The 11331-nt window shown below is 45.5% G+C and overlaps 1 protein-coding gene across 1 annotated transcript in view; it reads right to left on the bottom strand.

The window, feature by feature from the left end:
* Positions 1–1343: 1343 nt before the first annotated feature.
* LOC124620227 (facilitated trehalose transporter Tret1-like) overlaps positions 1344–11331 on the bottom strand; it is a 43051-nt gene continuing 33063 nt past the window's right edge. The window contains exons 4-5 of the mRNA XM_047146895.1: positions 11131–11305; positions 1344–2189 (exon numbers count right to left, since the gene is read on the bottom strand). Coding sequence (XP_047002851.1) covers positions 1344–2189; positions 11131–11305 — 1021 coding nt within the window. The remainder of the gene's footprint in view (positions 2190–11130; positions 11306–11331) is intronic.

The raw sequence follows: 11331 nt of genomic DNA, 5'->3' as shown, positions 1-11331 counted from the left end.
TGTAGAATGTCAGTAGGAAAAACACTTCTGAAGAGGACTAAAATGTTAACATCAAATATAAATTGAGGTATATTGTAGTGTTAACTGTAGAACGCGTAAGTAATAATAATGGCGTGTGATGAGGGCCTTCAATCGGGTAGACCGCCCACCTAGTGCAAGTCTTTCGATTTGACGCCACTTCGGCGACTTGCGCGTCGATGGGGATGAGATGATGATGATGATTGGGACAACACAGCACCCAGTCCCTGAGCGGAGAAAATCTCCGACCCAGCCAGGAATCGAACCCGGGCCCTTAGGATTGACAGTATGTCACGCTGACCACTTTTTTTTTTTTTTTTTTAATCTCATTTTGTTCTATATTGATCGTTGACTTTGTTCGTGGCGGATGTCCGATGGCACTCGTTCAGGTTGTTCTTTGATCCATTCACTCAGTTTTTTTTTTATTACAGAGGGTAGCTAAACCCTCTGACCGAACATGCTGAGCTGCCGTGCCGGCATACCATTCATCTACCGGTAAGTGAAACATGGACGATAAACAGAACACCCAGGAAGATACTGTGACGTTGGAGAAGAGGTTGGGATGGGTAGAATGGGTAATAAATTAAGCTCTTTATCGAATGAGAGAGTAGTGAGTTTATGGTACAACATGGGTAAGAGACTGTAAAGGCTTATGCAAGACTTTCTTAGGAGTAGCAGTGCAAAGGAGACTGGAGTTTGACTATAGTAAAACATTTGCGAACGTAAAGAAGGTTGTAAGTGTTAGCTGGTTAGCTGGAGATAAATTAGTGTGGAGCGCAGGATTGACGTAATGTCGAACTGGATACTGCACCATCATAAACAGTAGTACTTTTCCAAATAACAGTTCAACAATGATGGACTAACGGGCGCATCATGAGGCATCAACGAATAGTTAATTTGGCTGTGGAGGGATACTTTGAGGGTGAACATTGTAGTGGGAAACAATACAGTAAACCTCTGCAATTGGGCACCACACTCGCAGGTTCGAATCCTGCCTCGGGCATGAATATGTGTGATGTCCTTAGGTTAGTTAGGTTTAAGTAGTTCTAAGTTCTAGGGGACTGATGACCTCAGATGTTAGATCCCATAGTGCTCAGATCCATTTGAACCAACTGAACCTCTGCAATTGGTCGCACATTGCGGTGCTCGTGCGGAGACCGAAAGATTTCCACACGATAGACTAGCTTGGAGAGCTGCATCGACCCCGTCTTCGAAGTGCAAGGTACAACATAACAAATAGTAGAGCCTTTCCGAATCACATGGACGGATCAAGATTCGGATCCGATGGCGCGAGGTCATGGCACGCCCCTTACGGATGGAGACGGTCACCAGACGATCTCTTTCTTCTGATTGTTGACGCTGAGATTCTGGCCGCTGAGCGTGAGCCTTCTGGACGAGCTGAAGATCGCCTCCTCGGTCTTGACCCTCCTGCCGCAGAGCCTGCCGGCCGCGAGGTCGTTCTGGATGTCCTCGAGCGAGCGGCCCTTGGTTTCGGGCATCACCAGCGCGATGAAGAGCCCGCAGGCGACGCAGCTGGCGCAGAAGAACCAGTAGCAGACGTGGTCGCCCCAGGCAGCGGCCACGGACGGGTAGAGCTTGGCGGCCAGGAAGCACACGCCCCACATCAGCGTCAGCCCGAGCGAGGTGGCCAGTTCGCGGATGCGCGGCGAGAAGATCTCGGCGAGCACGACGTAGGGCACCGGGTAGACGCCCAGCGAGACGGTCACGACGAAGACGCACAGGGAGGCGATGGGCAGCCAGCCGGGCGACCAGCCGCCGGCGCGCGTCACGTAGAAGTGGGCGCCCAGCGCCGCCGTCGAGACGGCGATGCCCGCGTTGCTAAGCAACAGCAGCGCGCGGCGGCCCGCGCGGTCCGTCAGCAGCGTGGAGACGGCGACGCCGCCCAGCAGGGAGGCGCCCACCACGACGGCGCTGAGCGCGGGGTCGATGGCGCCGCCCGCCGCCGAGAAGATGCCCTCGGCGTACGACACCACCGCCATGATGCCGCTCAGCTGCTGGTTGGCGCACACCACCATCCCGATGGCGAAGGCGCGCCGGTTGGCCTTGGTGGCGAACAGGTCGCGCAGCGACACGTGCCGCTCGGCGTCTTCCAGCCGCTTCTTTTCGACCGCCGCCTGCCTCATTGCGAACTCCGTCTCCAGTTCCTCCTCCTGCAAAGCGCCCCTCGCATCAACACCCTCTCTATCGTGAACACCATAGAGCAGTGGTCTCCAATTATTTTTTCTTTCTTTTTTTTACCAGCGATCACTTTGTATTCTTTCTTGTCAGTAAGGACCAAAAGGTTCAAGGAAAAAAAAACTGTGTCGATCTAAAAATAAACTTTAAGGGGAGTCGTATCACCCTATCTTGACAATCTTAAAATGGCTATATGAACGCCCCGTTTTCTCAGGAACTGTAGAATATATAAATATGAGATTTTTTGCCACATGTTTTCTGTGAATATACAGAGGGGTCCAAAAAAATGTATCCACTGTTTAAAAGTCCATAACTTGCAAACTAATTGACGGAGTTCTCTCATTTTTGGTGAAAGTGTAGCTTAAAATGGTCATATGGCTCTGAGCCCTCTGGAACATAGCTTCTGAGGTCATCAGTCTCCTAGAACTTAGAACTACTTAAACCTAGCTAACCTAAGAACATCACACACATCCATTCCCGAGGCAGGATTCGAATCTGCGACCGTAGCAGCAGCGCGGTTTCAGACTGTAGCGCCTAGAACCGCTCGGCCACCACGGCCGGCAAAGTGTAGCTTAAAGTCCAACTTAAAGCTATCACTGTAGGTGTTCGAAATGGTCACCATTAACATCCACACACAAACGATGCCGCCGAAACGCAGCACGAACTACTGACTTTGCAACGTGTTCAGTTGGATATTTGCACACGAATGTACGATGGATTCTCGAAGTTCATCCAATGTGCGTGGCTTTTGTCGATAAACGACGTCCTTTAGTGTTCCCCACAGGTAAAAGTCCAGAGGAGTTACGTCTGGGGAACGTGGTGGATACTCCACTGCACCTCTACGGCCTATCCATCTTCGTGGTAGATTTTCGTCGAGATACGCCCTAACACGATTTTGGTAGTGGGCTGGGGCGCCATCTCGTTGAAAGTAAACTCTTCCGTCTCCATACAAGTCTCGGATTGCAGGTAAAATGGATGTCGGAAGCTTCTGAAGGTACACCTCACCGGTAACAGTGCCGTCAAAGAAGAATGGCCCAATCAAGCCCCCGTAAGACAAACCACACCACACATTTACTCCTGGCAAATTCACGGCTTTGTCTACATGGACGTTCGGATTTCCGGCGGCCCAGTATATGCAATTGTGGCGATTTACTGTACCATTGGGTTTTTAACTGTGCCTCATCAGACCACACAATCTTCTCTGCAAACTCTTCATCGTTGCGCACCATGTTAGTAAACCACTCGCAGCACTCCATTATACGAGCTGGGTCGTCCTCGTTCATTGCGTTTAGCAATCGTGGGATGTAGCACTTCCACTTTACTGTCTTCAAAATTCGCCGAACACTTGAGCGATTCACTCCAGTTTCACGGGCACACTGTCTCACAGACTTATGTGGTGAGCGAGTGAACTGTTGTAACACACGACGGGAGTTAACTGGACTTGTTACTGTTACAGGTCGTCCAAATCGTTGTTTGCGTACATCTTTAACACAGCCTTCGGCTTCAAATTTGTCTCGAATGCAACGAATCGTTAAACCTGTCGGTGGCTCTGTTTGATACTCATTTCACCATTGCCGTTGAACCTCATTAATGTTTTCGTACTTAAAATACCACTTCAAAACTGACTTCCTTTCATCGAACGTAAGCCTTGCACCAGCCATGTTTACTCGAGTAACTAGGTGCAACTAAGAACAAAACACTGACTATCTGGCGACTGTCATCTGACAAAACAAAACAACGCAATACAACGCTTGTGTGGCGATTGCCGGAACTACAAACTTTTACAATACCAAGGATGAGACAAGTCAGTCAATTACTTTGCCAGTTATGGACTTTTAAAGAGTGGATACATTTTTTGAACCCCTCTGTATTGCTCTGCAATCACTTTAAAACGACAATTAGGGAAAAAGTTACAATTTCATTTCCTAAACATATAATTTTTTATGTACATTTTCACAATTATAAATTCTTTAATTTTAACTATTAAATTAAATGCTACTAAAGTAGACCTGCAATAATATCACGATATTATCTATGTTACGTGTAAATAATTCAGAGAAGTAGATTTAGAAGCTTCTCAGAACAAAAGGCATTTTTACTGAAAAATGTCATTTTGAGAAAGTAGGATTTTAAAGAAAAAAAGATTAACACGCATCCAACTGATATATACAAAATATGTTCGACTCCTCCTGCCTGGTAGTTCTCATCTCCTTCTTCATCTTCCTCAGCCAATGCTGCCTTCCTTTCCTCGATCTGGCTTCTATAGGCGTACTGATGCTGCAATCTCTGCCTTCATGACTCACAGTTGATCCCAAGTCTCAAAACTTTTAGTGGTGTTTTAAGCTGTAGTCTCCCGGAGTAACCATCATTTAAAGTAAGCAGCGTCAAAACCACGAAGTTCGAAGGCTGACCTTCCAAAAAAACATTACTAAAAGATGCATTGGCATTTAGTGTTTTGCCCTTCAGACATCGCTTCAACAGCTGTGGATCGACAAGATGCTGAAACACGGGTTTCATGGCAATCACAGCAGCATATCGTATAGTAATGTTGTGAGAGACTGTCCGTTTATCTTCGTCTTTTGCCTTCAGCTATTTACGCCAATCACTGGAGCAGAGGTTGAGGATTGGTTCAGCATCTGTAGATAGCTGGTGGAAATGAATTGCCCAAACAGCTCTCTTCATACCATCTAAATTATCCCTGTCACTTCTAACACGCATGCGATAATATTGTGCAATCTGATCAATTTCTTTATCAGTCACTCGACGCTGTATATTTAGACAATCTGATAACATAGTACTTCCCGATTCCCATTTAAGCCTGAACTGTCTCGTGCTCATCCTCTTGTGCACATGATTAATGCACTTTAGTTTTGTAATAGACAAGTCACCATAGGGCTTTCTCTCCACAAATGATGCAAAACATAATGCTCAGAAATGCCAGTGCATGATTATTTTCAAATATTTGTTTAAAACAGTAAATATTCGAATGTTGCTATACAACAGCAAACAACAAACTAAGCATAGATATCTACATTTTCATAATATGCATAAAAGTAAGAATATCAGATTTTGTTGTTTTGTGCGGTACGACTCCCCTTAATTGAAACTTATAACATACTCGTTAAACTACATGTTAACACACTTTAACAGATCTATTATGACGGGAGACAACATCTTTAGTAGAAAATGAAATTTGGTTTGTATCTATTCAGTTTTTGAACTTGCATGTCCTGCACATGTTCGGTAATACTGGGGCTAATATTATTGCTCAGAGTTACACAAATATTGTCACTACTTCCAAGCGATTACTGGACTTGTTTTTGATTACCAGCGAAGCAGAAAACCCTTGTTCTCACAAATAAGTTGTAGAGGCAAGCATAAGATGGCCCAAGGTGATTTCTTGAATTTTAATATTTGAAATTGCTTTTTAACAACAAAACTGCTCAAAAGAATCAGATTGAAATGCGACCATACAGCTTGTTTAATCTTAGGTATTTCAATGAGCTATTTTTGGATTTTTTCTGCAAGTTATCCAGCATTGCTGGTAAATGGGTTGCGAAGCAGGTTTTGGCCAACTTTTGCTTCTGTTTAAATTGTATCCTGGAAAGTAATGATTGAATTCATTGAATTCATCTGCAAATGACTCTTGATGTTTTCTTGTGTGTTTGCCCTAATCGTGTCATACTTTTCATCATCAAAGGGACAGTGTAGTGATGAACTGGTTGTAATTTTACGTATTGATTGGATTATCAGTCATTCATTTCTTCCGATTGAAAGTAGTCTGTGGGAATAACGGAATGAAAACGGTCTACATAGCTGATTCTCGACGCATTCGGCGCTGAGCGGGAACATTCGATCGTTTATGCATATTCGAATTATTGATGTTCGTTGAAATCTGTTATTTGTTGTCGTCATTGTTGTTGTTGTTACTGTCGTTACGATATCTACTTTTTACAGGGTGCCAAATACGCAACCAATAGTTCAGTTTTTCATCCGTGTTTATGGGATAGTGGTTACTTAATAGCCAACTTCGGGACTGAATCAAAATGCCAAACGCTCCCTGGCGCGGGAGTGGGTACAAAGTGGTCCTCTAGACAAATGTATCTGAAGGGATGAGTCACATTCCAAAACTATATTATTGAAAGAAATTAAAAGAAAATTAAAGGAAGGTGACAAACATTTCTGATCGAAAAAATGCTTTCGGTAAGCTCCAGAATATTCTTAGAAAGCAAGTCATTGTCACTTAACGAATTAAAAAATTCTATGTTGTATGCTTTCTGTTTGCGTCACCTCAGCATTTCCCGAAAAAGATATATTGGTGATAGTTGTAAACCGGCGGGAAGAGGGAGAGAGGGCTTCAGTAACTTTAAATGAAAAAGTAAGTGTTCATTCATTGAAATATAAATTTGTGATGTAGCACCAGCTGTCATTTTTACTCAGATGATTCATGTGAAAAGGTTTCTGACGTAATTATGGCCTCTCGACGCGGAATGGTTATTGGAGCCAGGGGACATTCCATTTCGAGAAATAATTTGGGAATACAGTATTCACAGATGCAAAGTGTCAATAGTGTGCCGAGAATACCAAATTTCAGACATTACCTCTCACCACGGACAACGAAGTGAATGACGGCATTCCCTTAACGATCGAGGGCAGCGGCGTTTGCGTGGAGTTATCAGTGCTAACAGACAAGCAACACTGAGTGAAATACACGCAGAAATCAGTGTCGGACGTACGATGAATGTATGCGTCAGGATCGTGCCGCGAAATCTGGTGTTGATGGGCTGTGGCTGTAGGCAACCGACGAGAATGTCGCGACAGCACGACATCGCCTGCAGCGCCTCTCGTGGGCTCCTGACCATATCGGTTCGACCCTAGGCGACTGGAAAAGCGTAGTCCTGATTTCAGCTGGTAATAGCTTATGGTAGGGTTCGAGTGTGGCGCAGACCCCAGGAGCCACGGACGCATGTTGTCGACAAGGCACTTTGCAAGCTGGTGGTGGTCCCAGAATGGTGTGAGCTGTGTTGGAGAACATTTGGAGCCATTCATTGACATCATATTTCTGAACAATTATGGAATTTTTGTGGATGATAATGCGCCATGTAGTTGGGTCACAGTTGTTCGCGATTGGTTGGAAGAAGATTCTGGACAGTTCGAACGAATGATTTGGTCACACAGATCTTCTGACATGAATGGTTCAGATGGCTCTGAGCACTATGGGACTTAACATCTGAGGTCATCAGTCCCCTAGACTTAGAACTACTTAAACCTAACTAACCTAAGGACATGGCACACACACATCCATGCCCGAGGCAGGATTCGAACCTGCGACCGCAGCCGCAACGCGGTACCGGACTGAAGTGCCTAGAACCGCTCTCCCACAACGGCCGGCCATCCTGACATGAATCCTATCGAACATTTCTGGGACATACTCGGGCTGTCAGTTCGTGCACAAAATCCTGCACCGGCGACGCTTTCGCAATTCTGGACGGCTATGGACAGCACAGTTCAATATTTCTGCAGAGGACTTCCGACGACTTTCTGAGTCCACGACACGTCGAGTTCCTGCACTAAGCCGGGCAAAAGGAGGTCGGACACGATATTAGGAGGTATCCCGCATTTTTCCCATCTTAGTGTACCTACATTTTGAAAATACCAATAATTCAGAAATATAGTATTTAGAAGTGATTGCTGAAAAGTAATGCCTCCGAAATTTTTATGTGAAAACTGTTATTCTTCATGTCTATACAAGGTCGTCCATTTATCGCAACCGGGACAAATATCTCACGAAATAAGCGTCACACGAAAAAACTACAAAGAACGAAACTTGTCTAGCTTGAAGGGGGAAACCAGATGGCGCTATGGTTGGCCAGCTAGATGGCGCTTCCATAGGACAAACGGATTATTACATATTCGTGTAGTACGTAAAGAAATATGAAGGTTTTAATTGGACCACTTTTCTCGCTTTGTGATAGATGGCGCTGTAATAGTCACAAACACATGGCTCACAATTATAGACGAACAGTTGCTAACAGGTAGGTTTTTTAAATTAAAATACAGAACGAAGGTACGTTTGAACATTTTATTTCGGTTGTTCCAATGTGACGCATGTACCTTTGTGAACTTATCATTTCTGAGAACGCATGCTGTTACAGCGTGATTACCTGTAAATACCACATTAATGCAATAAATGTTCAAAATGATGTCCGTCAACCTCAATGCATTTGGCAATACGTGTAACGACATTCCTCTCAACAGCGAGTAGTTCGCCTTCCGTAATGTTCGCACATGTACTGACAATGCGATGACGCATGTTGTCAGGCGTTGTCGGTGGATCACGATGGCAAATATCCTTCAACATTCCCCACAGAAAGAAATCTGGGGACGTCAGATCCGGTGAAAGTGCTGGTGATGGTATGGTGCTTCGACGACCAATCCACCTGTCATGAAATATGCTATTTAATACCGCTTCAACCGCACGCGAGCTATGTGCCGGACATCCATCATGTTGGAAGTACATCGCCATTGTGTCATGCAGTGAAACATCTTGTAGTAACATCGGTAGAAAATTAAGTTCGACATCAGCACACATTGCACCATTTAGATGGCCATCGATTAAATGGGGGCCGATTATCCTTCCTCCCATAATGCAGCACCATACATTAACCCGCCAAGGTTGCTGATGTTCCACTTGTCGCAGCCATCGTGAATTTTCCGTTGCCCAATAGTGCATATCATGCCGGTTTACGTTACCGCTGTTGGTGAATGACGCCTCGTCGCTAAATAGAACGCGTGCAAAAAATCTGTCATCGACCCGTAATTTCTGTTGTGCCCAGTGGCAGAACTGCACACGACGTTCAAAGTCGTCGACATGCAATTCCTGGTGCATAGAAATATGGTATGGGTGCAATCGATGTTGATGTAGCATTCTCAACACCGACGTTTTTGAGATTCCCGATTCTCGCGCAATTTGTCTGCTACTGATGTGCGGATTAGCCGCTACAGCAGCTAAAACACCTGCTTGGGTATCATCATTTGTTGCAGGTCGTGGTTGACGTTTCCCATGTGGCTGTACACTCCCTGTTTCAAAAAAATGGTTCAAATGGCTCTGAGTACTATGGGACTTAACTTATGAGGTCATCTGTCCCCTAGAACGTAGAACTGCTTAAACCTAACTAACCTACTTCCATACTGAAGCGCCTAGCACCGCTCGGCCACACTGGCCGGCTACTTCCTGTTTCCTTAAATAACTTAACTATCAGGTGAACGGTCCTGACACTTGGATGATGTCGTCCAGGATACCGAGCAGCATACATAGCACACGCCCGTTGGGCATTTTGATCACAATAGCCATACATCAACACGATACCGACCTTTTCCGCATAGGTAAACGGTCCATTTTAACACAGGTAATGTATCATGAAGCAAATACCGTCCGCACTGGAGCAATGTTACGTGACACCAAGTACTTATACGTTTGTGACTGTTACAGCGCCATCTATCACAAAGGGAAAAAATTGGTCCAACTAAAACATTAATATTTCTTTACGTGCTACACGAATATGTAGTAAAAAATGGGGGTTCTTATGTAAAAAAACGCAGTTGATATCCGTTTGACCTACGGCAGCGCCATCTAGCGGGCCAACCATAGTGCCATCTCGTTTCCCCCTTCAAGCTAGACGAGTTTCGTTCTTTGTAGTTTTTTTCATTTGATGCTTTTTCGTGAGATATTTGGCCCGGTTACTATCAATGAACTACCCTGTATACTGCATGTACATTGAGAAAAGAAAACAAACAAAGGGATTACTGATGTCAACTGCATTGAGAAGTTACACGGAAATAGCGGCGAAGAGTAAAAATGTGTACCGGATCGGAATTCGAACCCACGATCTCCTGCTTATTACGCAGGATCCTTAACCACTCCGTCAACTGGGACACTGTATAGCCACACCTGCACAGACTGTCTCAGCACACCTCACGTCCTTTCCACACTCCCACAGAGCTCCATCTACCCCCAATCCCTATCACAGAAGAAGGTGGATCCGTTGCCCATGTACGCGAATTAGTTACATAAATTCGTGGTGTCTGTTCTTTCTGCCATGTCCAAAAGAAGAGGCACCACGCAGTTGTACAAACAGATAAATCTCGCTCACAAGTGACGTGAATTTCAAGTTTATCACTCCATCGTAACGGTCGCGCATGCACAGTATGCAGGACTTGTCAAACGACAGTTGTAAACTAGATACGAACACATTCTCGACACGTAAAGTTAAGTCATTGTCAGTAAGCCTTTCCCCGACAAGATTTATTTCATTTAATACTGTCAATGTTCGAAGTTCATTTCATTAGAAATTTACAGATTAAATAATTTTCCAGAATGAGAATTTCACTCTGCAGCGGAGTGTGCACTGATACGAAACTTTCTGGCAGATTAATACTGTGGGCCGGACCGAGACTCGAACTCGGGACATTTGCCTTTCGTGGGCAGGGGCCCTACCATCTGAACTACCCAAGCGCGACTCACGCCCCTTCCTCAGAGCTTTACTTCTGCCAGTATCTCGTCTCCTACCTTCCTAACTTTACAGAAGCTCTCCTCCGAACCTTGCATAACTAGCACTCCTGAAAGAAAGGATACTGTGGAGACATGGCTTAGCCACAGCCTGGGGGATGTTTCCAGAATGAGATTTTCACTCTGCGGCGGAGTATGCGCTGATATGAAACTTCCTGGCAGATTGTGTGCCGGACCGAGACTCGAACTGGGGACCTTTACCTTTCGCGGGCAAGTGCTCTACCATCTGAGCTACCCAAGCATGACTCACGCCCCGTCCTCACAGCTTTACTTCTGCCAGTATCTAGTTCGCAGTAACACAGAGAATGATGTGTGATTGGTACATGGAGAGAGCAGAGTGTACTTACGGTCTTGCCGACCCTGAACCAGCGCAGAGAGGCCTTGGCTTCGTCGGGGCGGCCCTTGCTGAAGTAGTACCAGGGCGTGTCCGGCAACCAGAAGAGGCCCGCCAGGGAGGCGGCGGACAGCACCAGAGACACCACCGCCGTCATCGTGTAAGACAGCGCCAGGGGCAGCGCGTAGCTGCAACACGACACCGAGCCTTTATT

Source organism: Schistocerca americana, chromosome 6 (assembly GCF_021461395.2).
Source record: "Schistocerca americana isolate TAMUIC-IGC-003095 chromosome 6, iqSchAmer2.1, whole genome shotgun sequence".
Lineage (NCBI taxonomy): Eukaryota > Metazoa > Arthropoda > Insecta > Orthoptera > Acrididae > Schistocerca > Schistocerca americana.
Note: the sequence above shows the minus strand (reverse complement) of the source record. Positions and strands in the feature narration are given on the sequence as shown.